This window comes from Mytilus californianus, unplaced genomic scaffold (genome assembly GCF_021869535.1).
Source record: "Mytilus californianus isolate M0D057914Y unplaced genomic scaffold, xbMytCali1.0.p SCAF_11, whole genome shotgun sequence".
Classification (NCBI taxonomy): Eukaryota; Metazoa; Mollusca; class Bivalvia; order Mytilida; family Mytilidae; genus Mytilus; species Mytilus californianus.
In genome coordinates, this window is record NW_026262593.1 from 57,779,838 (window position 1) to 57,800,783 (window position 20,946).

General features: G+C 32.1%; 1 protein-coding gene across 1 annotated transcript; it reads left to right on the top strand.

Moving 5' to 3' along the window:
- Window positions 1-18: 18 nt before the first annotated feature.
- On the top strand, window positions 19-20,500 carry LOC127720383 (uncharacterized). Its single transcript, XM_052226968.1, has 8 exons — window positions 19-156; window positions 2,831-3,602; window positions 4,172-4,357; window positions 5,907-6,245; window positions 7,356-7,464; window positions 9,198-9,424; window positions 17,346-17,472; window positions 18,499-20,500. The coding sequence occupies exons 2-8, from the start codon at window positions 2,859-2,861 to the stop codon at window positions 18,636-18,638; spliced, it is 1,872 nt and encodes a 623-aa protein (XP_052082928.1). The 5' UTR covers window positions 19-156; window positions 2,831-2,858; the 3' UTR covers window positions 18,639-20,500.
- The last annotated feature ends 446 nt before the right edge of the window (window positions 20,501-20,946 follow it).

Sequence of the window (20,946 nt, forward strand, 5' to 3'; positions counted from 1 at the left end):
TCGATCTTCTTCATTGAAGAGTTCGCCGGTACTGGATTGAAGGCTGTCTGTAAATATCAACTGCATAATAACCTACCAGTGCATTAATTATGTATGACAAGCGTTGCAGAGGTAGCAGATGCAGTTTTTTTTAATAATTATCTTACATAGAAAGTGGTATGTTGAACTTCTAATATGAAAAGTAATAATAAAAATGGAATGGAACATAAACAAATGACAGAGTTATCTCCCATGTCAATGAATTTTTATTTTTGCTACATAAATTGATTGATTGATTGTTGGTTGCTTAACGTCCAGTGGCAAATATTTCATGCATGTTCAGGACGAGCACAAATTAACAAAAAATACAATAGGCAGGTCCTGTTATAGAGGCCATCCAAGATGAAGGTTGGGGGAAATTTAGACTGCCACTGGAAAATAAGGGTAAATTGGATAGGGACAGAAATTTTGCCTTGAAACATGCCACCTACAGATCCCTCAAAGAGTTTTTGCAAGGGTTTTTAATGTGCAGAGAGCGTGGTACTCTCTCTACATGAGGCATCAGATTAATTAACATCCCCATACTGACCGGACGTGGCTGCGTACTTGTACATGTGCATTCTGCACAGCCAAACGGACACCCACTTTGGCAAGGGATTTACTGCTGGTCGGAAGAAGACCTGTAGTAGCCATATTTCTCTTCTCCACTCACCCTTGGGGGTTAGTGCTACATAAAAAAAAAACGTTTTGTATAATGTAATTACTATTTGAAAAACACTAAAGTTGAAAATGATGATAAAACTGTTGTGGTCCAGATATAGAGATCATGCCAGTCATGTCACATTTTTGTGGGTAGTGGATTAAGTAATGTTCTTTATCTGTTTACCACTCATGCGCCTATTATAAGAGGGTAGGAATGCCCTTTACTGTCAGGCGTCAAACAGTCATTTTCGGCTACGGCGTTTAAGCAACAAATTTGTTAAAATTTTATCCTGATTCGTCAAAATATCCTTGTCATGATTTGTCAGAGGTCTCAAAAAATTAATCGTTACCGTTATTTTTGGAAAGAATTTAACATGATTCGTCAAAATCAGTCGAATTTTTTATCATCATGCACCAAAAATTACCGTTAACTTCATTAAGCAAGATTTTTTACCGTTAATCGTCATGAAAGTACCCCCATTACGACCCTCTTATAAAGGTCATATTGATTAAATTTTTATTATGATTCCTCATAATATCCTTATGATTTGTCAGAATTGTCAATTGATGGTACATGTAACTGTTATCAAACAAAAAAATAAACAGTTATTGGTTGAAATAGAAAATTTGTTATCATCAAGATCATACAAAGAAGAATTAAAATAAAGCCCAGATTCTGTACTGTACAGGAATTTTGTATCAGAAAATTAACCAGTATTCTAACCATAGCTGTTATTAAATATGATAACTTGTAGCTAACAATTTTTTTTTTTTTACGTCTCTGTATGACTGACCACTTACAGTACTTTTGTATCTTCACACTGAGTTTATATTCAAATACATTCATAAATAATTAATATAATATTGTATCTGCAATCGAGGTGTTTCAGAGGAATAAAGAAAATGTTATTAAATATAGAGTTTTTGTAAGCTGGATAAATTTTTACTTGTCAGCTACTTCCTTGTCAGATTTTTTTTTCATTTTCTGAAATGAATTCCTTATATATATACATGGCTATCTTTGTGTCATTTCATATGATTTATCACATGATCTTGTATTAAGAATAGCTTTCTCAAACATAAATATAAAATAAAAAGATTTTGTATGATTGACAATGAGACAAATATCCATCTCATGTGGGATCTCCTCCTGTATGAAGGTATACACAGACTGGCCTTTGGAATCTTCAATGGGTCACTGATTGTTTATATGTCATATCATAAGGGTTATATTTCACCAAGGTAATATGTACATGTGATTATATCAATGGGTCCTAAATTTTCATCTTCCAATTAGATGTCTGTATATATATATATATATACTCTATTAAAATGGGTTTCAGCCCACTTTATTGAACAAAAATCAAATAAAGGACATTCTTTTAATGGGTATTGCTATTGAATTTTTATCTTCCCTGGTTTACATGTACATGTACATCATCAAATCTTGTGTAATTGCCAAGTGGTGATAATGACTATATACATGCATTTTTGGGGCATTCCTGAAAATTACTTCCTGGTGAGGGTATGGAGACCAAATGAAAATGTAGTTTTACCACTGTTATCATGGTTATTTTTTTTTTTTTTCAAATGTAAAATGAATTATTTAATACTGCATCCTGAATATGCAGAAACGTTAGTTGAAAGGAATAATCTCATTGACAAAAGATTTTTTTTTAATCCTATTCCCACCCCACCATCAAGAAAAATCTTGAGAAAGCTAATTTCTTCTTACTTTCTGCTTTAAATATAAAGTTGTTAATGACTTAATATCTTTTATTTGTAAATAAGTCCTTGATTAAAAAAAAAAGATGTGATATGATTTCGACAACTCAAACTTAAAAATTAAAGAGATGTGGTATGATTGCCAATGAGACAACTATCCACCAGAGTTCAAATGAAGTGTATGTAAGCAACCATACGACCTTTAACAATGAGAAAAACCAAAAAGTTCAAAACCAATAACTAATAAAACAAATCATGTATCTTAGACTAAAATATCAATCAATTAGCATGTTTAGTGTTCGTCTTTGAAAATTAAGCATGATATTAAAGTAAGTCTAGATATATTATTCAAACGATTTTACAGTATCAATTGAGTATCTTTGAGAAAACTGAATCATGCTGAGAATATTTTTCATAATTTCAGATCAATATAACTATATATATAGACAAAAATGGGTGTGAGAGGACTGTTATCCACATGCTTGAGAAGACAGGATGAATGTGTAGAGCAGGTTGACCTGATTGAGGTCGCAAGAGAGAAAAATGGAATTGAGATTTTAGTGGACTATTATTCATTTCAGCAATTTCTTATATACAAATTCTGGTATGGTTTACAGCAATATCGTAATAATGAGTTTTTAAGAATCTGTGGTGGAGAGTATGGAACTTTAGAGGCTTATATTACAAAATTTGTAAAAGACCTGCAAGCGCTTGACATCACTCTTTTATTTTATGTTGATGGTGCAAAAGGAACATGTACAGAGACAACAAGACAAAAAATTGATACATGGATGAAAAGGCAGTATGCAGATGTTGAAAAGTTAAACCAAATAATGGACGTTTGTCGTGGAGTGACTTTTATTCAAGATCTGCCAGAAGATATATTGATAAGGCCAGTTTTGCTTGAAATTGACATATTTCACACATTAAAACAGCTAGGATGTTCAATAATTCATGCAATAGCCGGAGAAGCAGACTATATAATTGCTAAAGCTTTAAAAGACAGACCTCAGGCATATGCAATATTATCTAATGATTCTGACTTTTGTATCTTTAAAGACTCTTGTTTTATTCCATTAGAGCTATTTGATCAAAACCATGATATGAAATTAGGGTATCCAGGAGATTTACCAGAACAGCCACTAAGACTTATGGTAGGGGTGATAAGACCTGCAAAGGTTATGGAAATGTTAAAGGTATAAATTTAATATTTAAAACTGATTTCAATAATTACACTGGAAGAATTAATTCTCCTTATTACATGTATTATAATGAAGTCTTTTTCAATTCACAGTCACCGTTTCAAAATCGTAAGGATAATGAATTATTTCATCGATAGTACACAAAAATCAAAATGATGTCACATGATTGCCATGATTTTAGGACGTTTGCAACCAATCAATACGTCTTTTTGACATGTTTGAAGGTTTTTAAAAATATTACCCAGGATGCACTAGATTCTGAAACGGCTTATTCTTACACTTATACTTCTTCTCTATTAAAGTAAAATGGTCTGAAATGAATATATTGATGTTTTTTAATGTCCAGCAGCAAATATTACATTTAGAATGCTGATCAATCTGTGCTGTAACTCCCAAATACTACTTGCATAATACATGGCTGCAACTTCCTAGTTTTTTCTCAACTTTGGCACGAACTTAAAACATTCCACTCTATAAAAAATATGTATTACATGTATTAATAAACAATGAATATTTGTATATGAACTGATCTTTTTTACTATTTTAAAATAATATTTTTTCAGTTTAGAAATTATCAATTATTGGTTGAATTGGCAGTTGTTGCTGGTAACGATTTTACAGGACAGTTCATGCATAACGGACTTCAGGCACAGCTAGACATCCGAGGACACCCTAATATTCAGAACATAGCTGGCTGGTTATGGCATTATAAAAGTGCTGATCATCATCCTGTGCTTAATAATGCAATGGTAAGAAAAGTTTACATACTAAAGGCATTGAAAACAATTAAATCTCTTTACATTTACATAGATATAAGAAGATGTGGTATGAGTGCCAATGAGACAACTTTCCATCCAAGTCACAATTTGTAAAAGTAAACCAATATAGGTCAAAGTACAGCCTTCAACATGGAGCCTTGGCTCACACCGAACAGCAAGCTATAAAGGGCCCCAAAAATGACTAGTGTAAAACCATTCAAACAGGAAAACCAACCGTCTAATCTATATAAAAAACGAGAAACGAGAAACACTTATGAACCACATCAACAAACGACAACCACTGAACATCAGGTTCCTGACTTAGGACAGGTGCAAACAAATGCAGCGGGTTTAAACGTTTTAATAGGTGCCATCCTTCACCCTACCTGAAACAATAGTGTACCATCACAACATAGAAAGACACACTATAAAATATCAATTGAAATAGCTTAATTCAATCAAAAGACATATTAACAAAAACAAGTGAACATACACTGAACGAATAAATTTGATCTATGACACAATGTAAATACAAAATTGATAAAACAAGGGGGTTAAATATAAAACAATATCAGAAAGACAACCATAACCTTGCACAAAATGCCGCCAAATAAAAAAATGTACACAGGTAAATAAAAATAATTTTGTAGTAAGGTAAACATGGAGTAGGGAAATAATTTTTACAAAATAAATAATTTTTTTGTTCCTAGTACGAGAACAAATATACTGTTTGAAGAATACTTATATATATTCTCGGGAGAAACACTTCCTATATACAAGATGATAGGACGTGTCGCTGGAATAGGTCACTTTTTTCCGGCTTGAGAATATGTGAATAGGTTGGGAAAACTATCAGAAATATATGATAAGGTCAATAAAGTTCCAATTACTAGTATATGAAAAGCCCTGTCATTTTTTCAAAGCCGAAAGTCTCGCTGTAAGTAAACATTACATACAGAATCTTAGCCTTAAAAATTCCACTTTTCCAACACACCACTCGAAACCCAACCAATATGGGAAAAGGTTACATTTTTACCTAAGCAATATATGAAAAGGTATACATTTTTAAGATCTAAATTATATGATAAGGGTGGGGTAACAAAACTCAGCAGCACCCCCTATCAATTAAGTATCAAGGTTGCTCCCCCGAGTATATATTCTAACATATAATGACTATATATGAAATTTTTGGGGAACTACAACTAAGAGGTTCTTGAAATTTGGTATTTGGTATAAGGCTTCATGCCAACATGCTATACCGTCTAATACACTGTGACAGTTTCACATTCACTGCTCATCAGCTTCATGTTTACCAAATTCTTGTATATTATACTAAAATATAGAGGCCATGTATGAAACCTTTGTCACATTTTTCTAAGGAACTACAAATAAGAGCTTCCTAAAATTTTAATAAGGCTTCATGTGAACATGCTAATCCTTGTAAAGTGTTTTCAAAATAATTTAATACTTAAAATGGGGTATCAGAAGTGAGCAATAGGTCACTACTTGTCAACTAGTTTAGAATGATTTTCTTTTTCAGAGACAAAATCCTCAGTTTTGTAATGCTGTCCAGCACAGTCGGAATTTCTATACATTATCCTACTCAGAAGATACAGTGAAACCTCCACAAAAAGGTTACTTCTCACAACTGATTGGAGAGAGAATAACTAGTGGTACACTTCCATCAAACATCATGGCAATGCATAATAACTTTTACTGGCATCGGATGTGTCTTGAAGACAACTCTCAAGGATGGCCCTGTGTTGAAGTCTCATTGGCAGAATTACGAGGTAGAATTTATCGCATAGTCCTTCCAAGGCAGGAATGTTTGGTTAATGAACATGGGAGAAATCCATGGGAGCCTTTTAAGTCTGCTGGGGTAAGTACTGTAGTTTATTTTGAAAAACAGTAGTCCCCTTTTAATCAAACCCCTCTCAATATGAACCTTTCTTTATCAGGCCTAGTTTTTTTGCCCATTTACTCCGGTAAAAGTAATTTCCTTTAAGGATGTACTTAGGTGAAATTAAAAAAGTCTTGAATTAAAAATTGATACTTTAAGTCAGAAGAGCATTAGTTAAGGAACAAAATAAGCTAAAAATATTGATAGGTTATGGAGCTCCTTTTCAAGATATTTAATTTTTTTAAAATGGCGGGAAAAGGCTGACTCCGAGTTTTACCTTATATTTGCATCGTTATTATTTGGGTCTCAAATCGAAAGAGTAGAAATCTAGAATCTGCTTAAATTTTGGTAAATGACCTTTTATGAGCTATTAAAGTCTTATGTAAAAAGAAAAATGGGTGTTATGGGGCAAAATGTTTTACCCTGAATCGTAGGAAAAAAACCAAGGAGTCTGAACATCTGACAAAAATTCCTAAACCTGACCTAAGTACATCCTTAAGTTTCAATAAAAGATTTTACTAGAGATCTTCACAAGTAAAGGTACCAGACTGACCATACAATTTTAGAATAGAAGCAAAATTAAGACATGTAAGAGAAAAGAAAGAAAAGAATATTTTTTTCTAAATGTAGCAAATATGAAAACCTATACCACAAGTTGAAAAAAAGATTATATACTACAAATGTATTGAACTGCTGAAACAAAAGCAAAAAATTCTGCAAGTTTGGTACAAGTCATCACAAAACACGGATTTCCATCATCTTAAAATATCTAGGGTTGTAGGAATGCTTCCTTAAACATTTTTCTCAAATTTGATACAATTTTATTCTGTTGAACAATTTTGTTAATGTAACACATTGAACTTAGTAGAGGGAGAAACACATGTGCATACAAGTAAAGGGAGGATTGAAAATTATTTGTGGCCAACTTAAATGCTATCCATAAGGGCTATTCCATGTAAATCAATTATGGAGGGTAGGAAGGGACTTCCAAAATCCCTTCCTTCATTTTAATGGAATAACCCTAATTTGATACAAGTACTAATATTATGAAAAAACTTAAAAAAACTAAAGTGTTATTATATATTCCAGATAATGGCATCAGATGATTCTGACCTCCCTGTTATACACAAAATACAACAAGATAAGATCTTCTGGAACCTGAAACATTTCCATCATGTCATGTCTCACCAAGAGGAACGTGAGTAAAAATATAAACAGATACAGTAAGATCTAACAGTATTTTTGAAACTTGTACCTGCAATAAAAGACAACTTATAAAAGTGATAAATTTTCGCCTCTTCTTTTTTAGCTCACCTGGCCCGAAGGTGTAAAACTGATTATCAGGTCAAGATCTATCTGCCGTGAAATTTTCAGACAAATCTGACAACCTGTTGTTGGGTTGTTGCCCCTGAATTGGTAATTTTAAGGAAATTTTGCAGATTTTGGTTATTATCTTGAATATTATTATAGATAGAGATAAACTGTAAACAGCAATAATGTTCAGCAAAGTAAGATCTACAAATAAGTTGTATGACCAAAATTGTCAGTCGACCCCTTTAGGAGTTATTGCCCTTAGTAGTCAATTTTTAACAATTTTTTGTAAATTTTTGTAATCTTTTACAAAAATCTTCTTCTCTGAAACTACTGAGACAAATTTAACCATACTTGGCCATAATCATTATTAGGGTATCTAGTTTTAAAAATTTGTCCGATGACCCTGCCTTCCAACCATCATGGCCGACTTGGTTAAAAATAGAACATAGGGGTAAAATGCAGTTTTTGGTTTATATCTCTGAAACTAATTTATAAAAGCATTTAGAGCAAAACTGACAGGTGGCAAAAATGTTCATCAGATTTAGATTTATCTGCCCTGAAATTTTCAGACGAATCTGACAACCCGTTGTTGAGTTGCTGCCCCTGAGTTAGTAATTTTACAAAAATTTTGCAGTTTTTTGTTATTATCTTAGATATCATTATAATATCTAATATCTAATACTATTAATTATGATTTTAACCTTATTTTACATGATTTCCAAAGCATCAGTAAATACAGGTGAGCGACACAGGCTCTTGAGAGCCTCTAGTTTTAATTTAAATGCAATGCAAACATCACCCATAACTTTAAAGATACAAGAACACTGAATATGACATTTATTTCATTATAAAAGGGTTAAAATGATTTAGGATACTAGTATTTCTTCAGGTACATGACAAACCAAAAGTTTAGAGAGCTGAAAAACAAACAAAAAGATACTGAGGCCTAACTAAAAATATTTTTGAATTTCTCATTATTACCCTTCACATTTATGGTATAACATTTTTTTTTCACTTTTAAATTGAAAAAAAACTGTCTGTCAACTTAAAGACATTTAATGTCTTTTTCAGAATACATTGAAAAAGAAAATGAAAATAGCGGTTTATCTTTAATAAAAGGAGATGGGTACACACTAATGAGACGGCAACCCAATGACACAATAAAGACACCTAGAGGTCAATGTATGGTCCGTTTTACTGTATCCAACACATTCCTAAATAAATATGAATAATAGCAGTAAAGTTGTCACCTACTGCTTGAATAGAGGTTAAGGTAGAAAATAAATAAACCTGCTCAGATTTCTGACCTTAATGTGCTGCAACTCAAATATGAAGCTTTTTATAGAGAGATTTGAAACGGCCAATTAAGAATAACAAGAGTTAATTCCCCTTGCATATAAGTATTTTATGTTTATATCATATACAACTTTTATGCAAGTACCAAACTATTTTATTTGAATCTTGATTGCTACTTATTATCAAATCAATATCTTTTTGAAATTTGTGTACAAGATCACCATAATTACCCAAAAGGCAAATTTTAATTTATTTCAAAAATAAATATTTGATTGGCTAGATGTGGTTAGACAGCTACCTATCAACAGCTTTATTTTACAGCTGGTAAGGGTGTGGTATGGTTTGACAGATACGGTAGAAAGAACGGTTTTATAGTCTACTTACTGAGGTACTTCCTGCTACAGAACTGGGGTAGAAATCTTCATATCATTGACAAAGAATTCCTAGCATTGGCTGCTTTAGCACTGGGTAGACCTAATGAGAAGCACTACCAGCAAATTCCTCTCAGACCTACACCTAGATGTGTTTCCATTGGCTCATGGTTTCAGGTGAGTCTTAAGATTGTCATTCTTTGCATGATCAAAGAACCCTTGCAATACTCCTAGTCCTAAGGTGCAAATGTCCTAAATTTACAGGCTCTGACCCTCACTTTTTACTGAAAAATATTCTTTTTAAAAATCAGTTATTTTCACTGTGATAAAAAATGTCTACCCAACCTCCTATTTTTGGGGCATGCAATTGGAAGCACATATAATTTATTTTTTTTGGCCTAAGAGTCCTGTAAGTAACACATTACAAAGCAAAATTAATTAAGGATTTTTTACTTTTATAACAAAGAATCAAAAACAATAACTAGATAGGGAGCAGTCTCTTTGTTGAAAATTTACGATTCAACGTTTTTTAGCTCACCGGGGCCCAAAGGGCTCCATGTGAGCTTATGCCATCACTTGGCGTCCGTTGTCGTCTGTCGTCGTCGTAAACTATTTAAAAAATCTTCTCCTCTGAAACTGTCGGGCCAAATACCTTCAAACTTTAACTAAATGTTCCTTAGGGTATCTAGTTTATAAATTGTATCCGAAGTTTTGATCCATAGACAAACATGGCCGCCATGGCTAAAAATAGAACATAGGGGTCAAATGCAGTTTTTGGCTTATATCTCAAAAACTAAAGCTTTTAGAGCAAATCTGACATGTGATAAAATTGTTCAATTGGTCAAGATCTATCAGCTCTGAAATTTTCAGACGAATCGAACAACCCATTGTTGGGTTGCTGCCACCGAATTGGTAGTTTTAACAAAATTTTGCAGTTTTTTGTTATTATTTTGAATATTATTATAGATATATATCAACTGTAAGCAGCAATAATGTTCAGCAAAGTAAGATCTACAAAAAAATTAATATGACCATAATTGTCAATTGACCCCTTAAGGAGTTATTGCCCTTTAAAGACAATTTTACACAATTTGTTCATCAAGTTTGCTAACATTTAAAAATCTTCTCCTCTGAAACTACTGGGCCAATTACCTTCAAACTTTAATTAAATGTTCCTTAGGGTATCTTGTTTATAAATTGTATCCGAAGTTTGTTTCCATAGACAAACATGGCCGCCATGGCTAAAAATAGAACATAAGGGTCAAATGCAGTTTTTGGCTTATATCTCCAAAACTAAAGCTTTTAGAGCAAATCTGACAGAGGTAAAATTGTTCAATTGGTCAAGATCTATCAGCTCTGAAATTTTCAGACAAATCGAAAAACCCATTGTTGGGTTGCTGCCACCGAATTGGTAGTTTTAACAAAATTTTGCAGTTTTTTGTTATTATTTTGAATATTATTATAGATATATATAAACTGTAAGCAGCAATGATGTTCAGCAAAGTAAGATCTACAAAAAAGTTAAAATGACCAAAATTGTCAATTGACCCCTTAAGGAGTTATTGCCCTTTAAAGACAATTTTACACAATTTGTTCATCAAGTTTGCTAACATTTAAAAATCTTCTCCTCTAAAATACAGGTGAGCGATTCAGGCTCTTGAGAGCCTCTTGTTTTATGACGTCACAAAAAGCCAGAGTTTTGATTTGCCATGAAATTCAACGAAAACAGGTCAATTTCCATAGGTTTTAGGACCTGAAACATTCCATATACGTTGCCAAAAAAGATCTTTTGACAATATTTTTGATTTAACAAATTAAATGTCTGATTGAATATTTAAGTTGTCCAACCCATTTCTGTATGTTTCTTAGACCTTAATGTAATTAGAATCCAGAAGATTTTGTCAATTTTCACCAAAATCCTTATTTTTAGCGATTTTGGGGTGTAAATGTCAATGCTCTATAAGAAAAGCTCGACAAAAATGTTTCACTTTCTTACATGTCTTTTCATCAATTTTTGTACACTGTTAAAATATATAGGGCAAAATAGGGCCCTTACCAAACTTACTCTGTCCCCCAGGCCCCCCACTTTCATTCTTCTTCATACTAATTATACAGAACCTACCTAATTGATTTTGGAGGGATTTTTTTCTTATCCTGAGAATGTATGAAATATTTGCTATTGGGCATTTAGAAAGCAATAATTAATCAATCAATCTATGTTATTTATATTTGTTGATTAGAAATACTTAATCATTTGTGAATCTTGCGTTACTTTTTATTCCAATGCAAAGAAAAAATGGTTTGAGTGAGTATAATATACAACTGTAAAATTCAATGGATACAAAGTGGGTATGGTGTATTAATTCATGACACTTGACAAACTCAAAGGAACAATGCTTTTATTGTTTTTTACAGCTCATAGATGCTATGAGGCTTTCAACTTGGAGCAAAATATCACAACTCACTGCAAGTTTAATATGGTCCTAGCACTGATATGAATGGCATACTTTGCTTTATGTTAATAGAGGTCCATCTGTTCATTGGAGAACGCCCTATTTTTTAAAAGTTTTTATGGATTGGAATACTGTGGATTCCAATTTTCTTGGATTGAACTTTTTTTTTTACTTTTGTAAAAACTTGATTTTTCTGGTTTTTATACACCCGTCAAAATTTTGACGGGACGTATTATGGTAAACAAATGTCCGGCGTCCACATGTCGCACAGTAACTTGAGAACAACTTATCCAAATTTCATGAAACTTAATACAGTTGTTTCTTATGATGGTCAAACGTTCTGTGAACTTTTTGGTGAAAATAAGATTAAAACTTTTTGAGTTACGGGACTTTGTAACTAAAACAGGGGGTGTTTTTTTCACATGTCGCACCGTATCTCAAAAACGATTTATGATTATTGCTTAAAACTTTACACACTTCTTAGTTATATTAATCTAAAGATCTGTATACTTTTTTGGGGATGATTCAAAATTTTATTTTAGAGTTATTGAGTTTTTTGTAAAAAAAGGGGGGGTCACATGTCGGGCCGTATCTCAAAAACGATTTATGATTATTGCTTAAAACTTTACACACTTCTTAATTGTATTAATCTAAAGATCTGCATTCTTTTTGGTGATGATTCAAAATTTTATTTTAGAGTTATTGATTTTTTTATAAAAAAAAAGGGGGGTTTTCACATGTTGCGCTGTATCTCAGAAATGATTTATGATTTTTGCATAAAACCTCACACACAAGACGACGGGCATATCATACGCTCGTGGAGCAGCTGTTTATTAACAAGTTCTATATTCAAACCTATAGAAAATTTGTACTTGTACTCTGTTGTTCATTTTAATTCATTTGTTTACCTTTATTCACAAAATGTATGAAAATTGGTATGAGACGAATGATAATGAATCCACAGTAAATTTTTAGGCCCCCGCCGTAGGCGATGAGAGCATTAAATGTTACCTTTGACCATTCGTCTTTCTGTCCATCTATCCCATTTTCATTACAAAGCTTGAACTGGGGCATTCGTGTCCTCAGACACATTCTTCCTTTATTTAAAAATATATATAAAAGCTGTATTGGAATATGAAAGATAAACATTACTGTTACCAAAATTTGGGTGGGAAAATGTGGTATTGTAAAATTACAATTCAACATTGACTTTGCTGTTTATACCGAAGTACCCATGAACTGTGATATTTTTATATTTGAGTAGCAGAAAAGACTTAATGTCTGTTCTAAAAGATTATGCCACCATAACTTTACAAATTTCTTCACGCTTTTAAATGGAATTACACTGACTATTTTTACCTTAGGTGCTTGTCATGAAAACGTTCCCATCCTGTCTAAAGTTCAATACAGTACAGGTTATTTCTCTGCCAGGGGCTTATTTACTACTGTGTTAACTTTCTGTCATTACATTCATACCTAGCAACTTTTTAAAATCTCCATGAAGACCTAATGCATTTCATACACACGAGGGTCTGGATGGGGTTTACAGATTAGAGAATAATGGGCAAAAAGTGCAGAATAAAGGGCCAGAAATCTAACGAATAGAGAAAAATAGCCAAAATATAAACAATAAAGAATAATGAGGTGCTGAAATATAAAGAATAGAGAATAAGGGTAAAAAAGGCAAAAGAGTACAGAAAAGTGGTATAAAAAGTTAAATAATAAAGAAATGAAGGACCCCCTATCCAGACTGTCATACATGGCATAAAAGTTTTTTATATAAAATTCTATAGTTTTGAATGAGTATATATGTGCTTAAATGTATATTATCTCTTTTGAATGCCTTTTTGGGGGTATTTATGTCATATAATTGAGGATTTCAAGTGTAAGGTTAATGCCTCTCATGGGGGAAATTCCCCACAAATTGAGTTGACAGGTCTGTACAGTACCATTCACCTTGTATTTCTGGGAAATAGTTTAATATTAACATGGTGATAGTAAATTTAGCCTCAAATTTTATTCTTTAAAAAATATATTGAGTTTAACCTTTTAAATATGGAATTGGTCAGCTGGCATTGGTATATATATGGACGTTGCTTTGAATGCTGATGCCAAGAATATTGTGAAATCAAAGTCATTAATTTCCAGAAAACGCCAAAATTAAAAAGAAAAAAATGATTATGATTGATTCCTAACATACCACAAGATTGTATTATGACAGAGTCATTCATTGAACAAATTCACTCACTATGGATAGCTTAACAGATTAAAAATAAATCGTGTTGTACAATTGCCTTGAGTTCAAAAGTGTCTATAGTTGTTTGAATGTCATCATTTTGTCAGGAACATTCTGATTGGCTGATTCAAACTTCCTTGTCTAATATGAGATGTATTATGTCAGCTGTTAAACAGCCTTTGAATATATTCTAGAGAAAGATATGATATATGGGGGTCTGGATGAGGGGTCCTTCATTTCTGTATTTTTTTGATTTTTTGAGGCATTTTTGTTTATCTTGAATTAATAAGTCTTATTCTGAAAATTCTCACGAAAATTATTTTACTATTAAATCAATCTGTAATTATATGTGAAATTCTTTAATCTGTACATCGTTCATGTCTGTTATCAGTATTATAGTACAGTAACCTTTATTTTCCACAGATATTTATTCTTTTGCACCCCAATATTATTCGCTGATTTTTCTCTTTTAATTATTTTTTTTGCCATTTTTTTTTTTATTCTCTATTCTGTAAACACCATCTAGACCCTCAGACATATATTTATAGTATTTAGGTAGAATGAGGTTTTATTAAACATTCATGAATTTGTGTCCTGATCAAAAATAATTGTCTAGACCTGTGATAATTTCTTAGAATTTATCAAAAGTTCATTTATATAAAAAAAAAACAATTACCAGTTAAGTAGTTTAAAAGTATTAGTAGCTTCTCATGATCAGTTGTCACTGCAGAGTGTTTCCAACGCCAACATGTTCTTCTGTTACAGATGAAGTTCATGTTTCATTTCTAATTACCTAATTTTCACAAAATAATAGAGTCTGTCCTTCATTCCTCAGGTGGGGACTGACTGGTCATCCAAAAATTTCTACTGCAACAGATTTTGGTTTTTTTTTTTACATTTAAGAAAAAAATTACGTATAGTTTTAATTTAAAGTTACATGCCTGGTGAGGAAGATCTGTGCGTCTTGTCAATTTTATTTTCCTCAATTCTAGTTTTTTTTTTTTAAAGACAATTGAATATTATGTAAACTTGTTGAAAGTATGATTGACACACTGACAATGTTAAATATTGTATAGTTTGTGTATCAGGATAGTGATTTGTCCAGTCAAAATATGTCAAAACGTATTCAGTAATCATATCCTTTTTAAATGACACCTAGACGTCGTCTTCGTCATCTTCCTGTGTGGTTTACATGATAATTATGTGACTTTAAGTCATCATTTCTTGACCTGTGAAGTAATGACATGCAAATGTTCTATACAGTACATCTGAAAAAAAGTAGGAACAAAATGTTCCACACTAATACACAAAGTTTTAATATAAGTCCAGTAGCTGATCAAATTATACATTTTAAACCAGTGTTAACAATTGTATGTGTCTTTCTATGTTGTAATGTAATAATGTTACACTATTATTTCAGGTTAGGGTGAAGGTTGGCACCTGTTAAAACGTTTAAACCCGCTGCATTTGTTTGCATCTGTCCTAAGTCAGGAACCTGTTGTTCAGTAGTTGTCGTTTGTTGATGATGAGGTTCATAAGTGTTTCTCATTTCTTGTTTTTTATATAGATTAGACCGTTGGTTTTCCTGTTTGAATGGTTTTACTCTAGTCATTTTTGGGGCCCTTTATAGAGTGCTGTTCGGTGTGAGCCAAGGCTCCGTGTTGAAGGCTGTACTTTGACCTATAATGGTTTACTTTTACAAATTGTGACTTGGATGGAGAGTTGTCTCATTGGCACTCATACCACATCTTCTTATATCTATTTATTGAAAATTAGGAAAAAAAGGAAACTTAAAATCCAGCAGAAAAAGTCCCAAGTCGCAGCTGCAAATCTACAATTATTCAATTATTTAAATATTAATAAGACATCAATCAAAGACCCCAAAAACTATGTCACACCACTAATGGAGCAGGATCTGCTATCCCTTCCAGAGCACCTGAGATCACCCCAATTTTTGTGGATTAAAGAACAATAGATATTTGATTTCATGATTGTGTCAAAGTCTGCATACAAGGCTATCGAAAATTTGTACTTCGTTGAACTTATAAATTTGTGGTTGATCTATACCCACATAATCCTCAAACATTGATGTATAAGAAATTATAATGAACCCAAACTATTTCCGACCTGTAAAAATGACTTAGTCCAAAACTCTAAATATTTTCCAAACCAACAAATGATAAAGTTCAAAACTATCAATATTTTTTCAAGCTCAAAAATGTCATAGAACAAAATTAATCCTTTCCGGGCCAAAAATTGACAAAATTGATTTATTCAAATTTTTTCCAATTAAGTTAAAAAAAACTTATATTATTGACCTTGGAACTCCAAGCTCATAGCTTGGAATCTCCTGCTATGGGAATCACAATGGCCTTGTTATTTGCTTTTAATTAAAAGGCATGTACCCCAGTATGTATACAGTATGCAAAGAAAGAAAATTCCTTGCCAAATTTATTACTGTGGTATGTTGCCAGAGGGCATGGAATCAATAGACTGAGGTTATTTATGATGGCTTTGAGTTGTATTCTTCCCTGAGATCAAATAATCAGTACTCCTTTGATGAAGTAATGAATGGACCAAGGTGGTGTCAATTAAAGGTGACTGAAGTCTATGTGTGGTCTCTTGAGTGTCTTGAAAAAAAAACATTCATAAAAAATTTTAGTTTGCCTTTTGCAATATCATTTACCTATATTAAGGTTTACATCTATTCTAGGAGAGTTTAGCAGCCTTTCACAAAAACTATGTCACTCAGATCTACATTTTATGTTTCATTGACCTATATTAGATAACTATTATGTAGTGTTATCATTGTTGTGGTCCTCATTTTCTTGGTTGTATTTTCTAAAAAAAAGATGACTGCTTTTCATATAGGCAATAACAAAAAAATGTAACGTGTTTTGTTTTTTTGCTGTGTTAAGAATTCAAAAATACCCAGCTTCAAGAGGTGTTCCTTACTCCCTTTTGTTGTCCTTAGCTATGGCCTTCTGAAAATTTTTGTATTTTTATGTAAATCACGAAATTAGCAAGAACAAACCTCTTGTTAAAATTTCCCTCTTCACAGAAATTAATTTATGGAGATGTTTTTTTTTTTTTTTTGGTGAAAGTAGTTCATCTACTGTATCACTAGCCTGTCAACACTGAGGTTGTGAGTCTGAACCTTGCACAGCAGCAGGTGCGTTCAACTCCATTCTTATTAGACAAGAGTTACCAGTTTTCCTGCCAATGTCATGGTTTTCTCTGGTGATTACAGATTCCTCCATCAATAAAACTGGCCGCCACAATGTAGCCAATAGTGCTGAAAGAGGCGTTAAACACCAATAATCGATCATCATTTAATCGATATATAATTCCCATTTCTGTTTACCTGTACATTATGGTCAATAGGTTTTGATTTTATCATTGTTTACAGGATATATACAGACATGCATACAGTTTTCTAGGAGAGTTACTGTATCTGACCCATGAGTTTCCATTACCCAGGGAGATTTACTCAGGAGCAGCATGGACAGCATTCTACACTTGTTGTAAGGATGAAAGTAAGTAGATGATTAGTAATTAGTAAGTAGATAATTTTAAAATTCTCTGGAGATTCCGAAATTACTCTCGGTTTTTGGTGGGGTTCTTGTTGCTCAGTCTAGTATTCTATATTGGGATTTGTATACTGTTGTCTGTCTTTTGATACTGTAAATTCAGAAATTATTGCGATGTTTTTATTATTGCGAAAAATGCGACAGGATTATCATCGCAATAATTAAAACTCGCATTTTGACATTTTTTATATGAATCAAACAGGATTTTTTCGGAATATCGCAAAAATTAAAATCGTATTTAAGTCTTAAATGACAAAATCGCAATAATAAATGCACGCAATAATTTCTGAATTTACAGTAGTTTTTTTCTTTTTCTGCCATGGCATTGTCAGTATGTTTTCAAGTTATTAATTTGAATATCCCTTTGGTATCTTTCACCTCTCTCTTAATTTGGTATAAAATAAGGAGATGTGGTATGATTGCCAATCAGACAAATATCCACAGTGAACGAAAGATGACCGGTATAACCTTTAGCAAGCAGCAAAACCCATACTGTTAAGTCAGCTACTAAAGGCCCTGGTGTGATAAAATATGAAACCATTCAAATGAGATAACTAAACAGCCTGATTTATAACAAAACAATAAACGAAACACAAAAATAACCGACAGCAACCAATGACAACCACTGAATTACAGATAAGACTTTGAACAGGCACATAAAGAATATGGCTGGGTAAAACATATTCTTGATCGCTCAATCCTCCCTCTTCTCTGGGACAGTGGTGTAACAGCATAGCATAAGAAAAAACTGTAAAAATCTGTTTGAAATGCACAATAATCATATGAAAAACCCTAACAAAAACGCAAAAACATAAGTACTGAACATGCACAAAATATTTGTCACTGGATGTTAAGCAATCAACAATCAAACAACCAATGTTGGCACTTTAGCACAATGTGGTGAAGTTTATTTAGTAACACTCAAATAAATGTGGTGCCTTTGTTAATTAATCCTAATGTTTTTATTTTCAGCATACTATATGGGTGTAAACCAAGTACCTATGAACTTCTTACTACAGACTCAGGCGGAAATGAACAAGATCATCAAAGAAAAGAGACATATGATCAGATACATTGTTGAAGGGGTTTTCCAATTTGATGATAGATTCTGAGACAGTGCATTGTGGGAAATTTTATTTCTTACTTCAGACTCTGTAAGAAATGAACAAGATCATCAAAGAGAATAGACACATGATCAGATACATTGTTGAAGGGGTTTTTTCCCTTTGATGATAGATTCTGAGACAGTGCATTATGGGAAATTTCATTTAGATGAGATGCACTACTTAATTTTATTCCTTTGGTGATTGGTGAATATATACAGAGCTGGAAAGGGAACAGGATTTGAGGAGCTTAACTTGGAAACATTTTATAGGTGTTTTCAGAATTGTGAATTGAACTGAAGAGAGCAGGAATTTTGTACTGAAATTAAACATTAGTAGATATTTACTTTTAATGTAAATGGTGTTTCGGTAAAAAAGAATCATGTAAAAAGTTGTTCTAAAGCTACATTGCCATGAACTGGAGAAAGTATCTCCATATGACTACAATAATGTTTTTACATGTTTCATGCTAATTTTTACATTTTTAAGAAGCAAGCTTGTTTAATTTCATGAAAGATTTATTTGTGGTGTGTATTGCTGGATCTAAATCGCAGTGAAACGTCTTCCAGTTACATTATGTGGTTGTAATATACTTAGACAGAATGTTGAAAGAGAGAATTGTTTATAAATTTTGTGTTTAAAAATAGAGAAATTTTCCCCCAGTATTATTTTTCTAAAGCAGATGTGTACAGGAAGTATCCTGTAGATTACTTTAGAAATCCTTATTTAGAATAAGAAAGAATAGAATGTTTGCCTCCTCATGGTAAAGGAACTAGGGATATTAATTGTACTGAATGCACTTGTAAACAGTGAGTAAGAAAAGATAACTAAGTTTTTATCACACAATTTTCTGCCCTTCTATAGACCTATTAAATCAATTACTTGAAGACTTTGTGTTGTTGTGGAGGAGGTGAATATCAGCAAGTTCTTATATCTACCTTTGAGAATTTTATTTTTTAAGTTTTTGAACTAATTTAAAATTTTGCCTAAATGTGGTCCATAGCTCAAATTAGTGCAATATTTAAATTTAATTTCACATTGCATATTGAAAGCAATCTTTACTTACAGTGCTCACAAGCACTTTGATTTCATAGGACTGTTACATATTCAAATGTTTATGTCTATTAAAATGAGCCACAGTATAACAAAAGTTTAATTAGATTTTTATGTTCAAATTTTTAAATTATGACAGTAAGCATGTATTATATGTTTAAATCATACAGAAATGTAGGACTAACTTCTATGAAAAAGACTATATAAATTGGTTGCTTTAACAAATCAAGATAAGAAAAAGGTGTTTATCTGTCATTGTAAAATAACTGATAAAAGAGCGTCTGATGATATCTGCAGTATTAAAATATAAATTATTGGTCAAAATAGACTCAAAATATTCCTCATTAGATTTGTATTTTAGTACTTTGTTTTACAGATGAAAGAGACTCTTCAATTATGCCCTTTTTGACACCAGCTACAACCTGTTTTACTGAAATATGAAAGGTCATCATTTTAGATAAACTGTTGTGCATATTTTAAATGCAATGCTAAACAAAATGGTTTCTTTAGGACTGATTATAGAATATGTTTGTTTTGATTATTTATTTAAGATTTTTAGTCAAATGCAAAACGGTTTTGTAATATAACATATGCATCATTAGTGCTGTCTACAGCCAGTTTTATTTTCCAGCAGTTGATAGATGGAAAATAAAAGATGTTTTTCTGCCTTATAAACTTTTTATCAGAAGATCTTAATTTTTTATGCAGGTCATTCTGTTGCATGTATGTTTGTTATTGTTTCTTATAGTATACATGGTATATTAAAAGTTTGAGAGTAATTTTTCACGCTACACAATAAAAAAAGTTGTTAAGGAGTTTGAAATAGTTTTTATTATGCCTCACTTAAGCATCTCCCAGAAAGATACTCTTAAATTGCTTGTCTCCAATCTAAAAGGAGGAAGCTGGATTGAAAAGACAACCTAAAAATACAAATAAACGAAAGTAGATATGTTACGGTCACCATATGATCTATGATTGACAATTCATTTATACTTTTAGTTTTTAAATGTTCTGAATAAAGGTAAAAGTACATTTATGGGTTCATTTGGCCCTTTTAATTCACCAATTAATACTAAAACATTGCCTGATGTAATTACCAATAACATTTTTTTTAGCATCAGAAGAAATGCTTTTTTGAAAATGTGAATATAAGCATAGCCTTGGTGACACTATTTGACTGTGATATATTTGCACAATCTAAAGCAAAATTTGTCAGATTTTTTGGCAAAAATAGAAGATTTTGGCTTAATAAACACACAGTTCA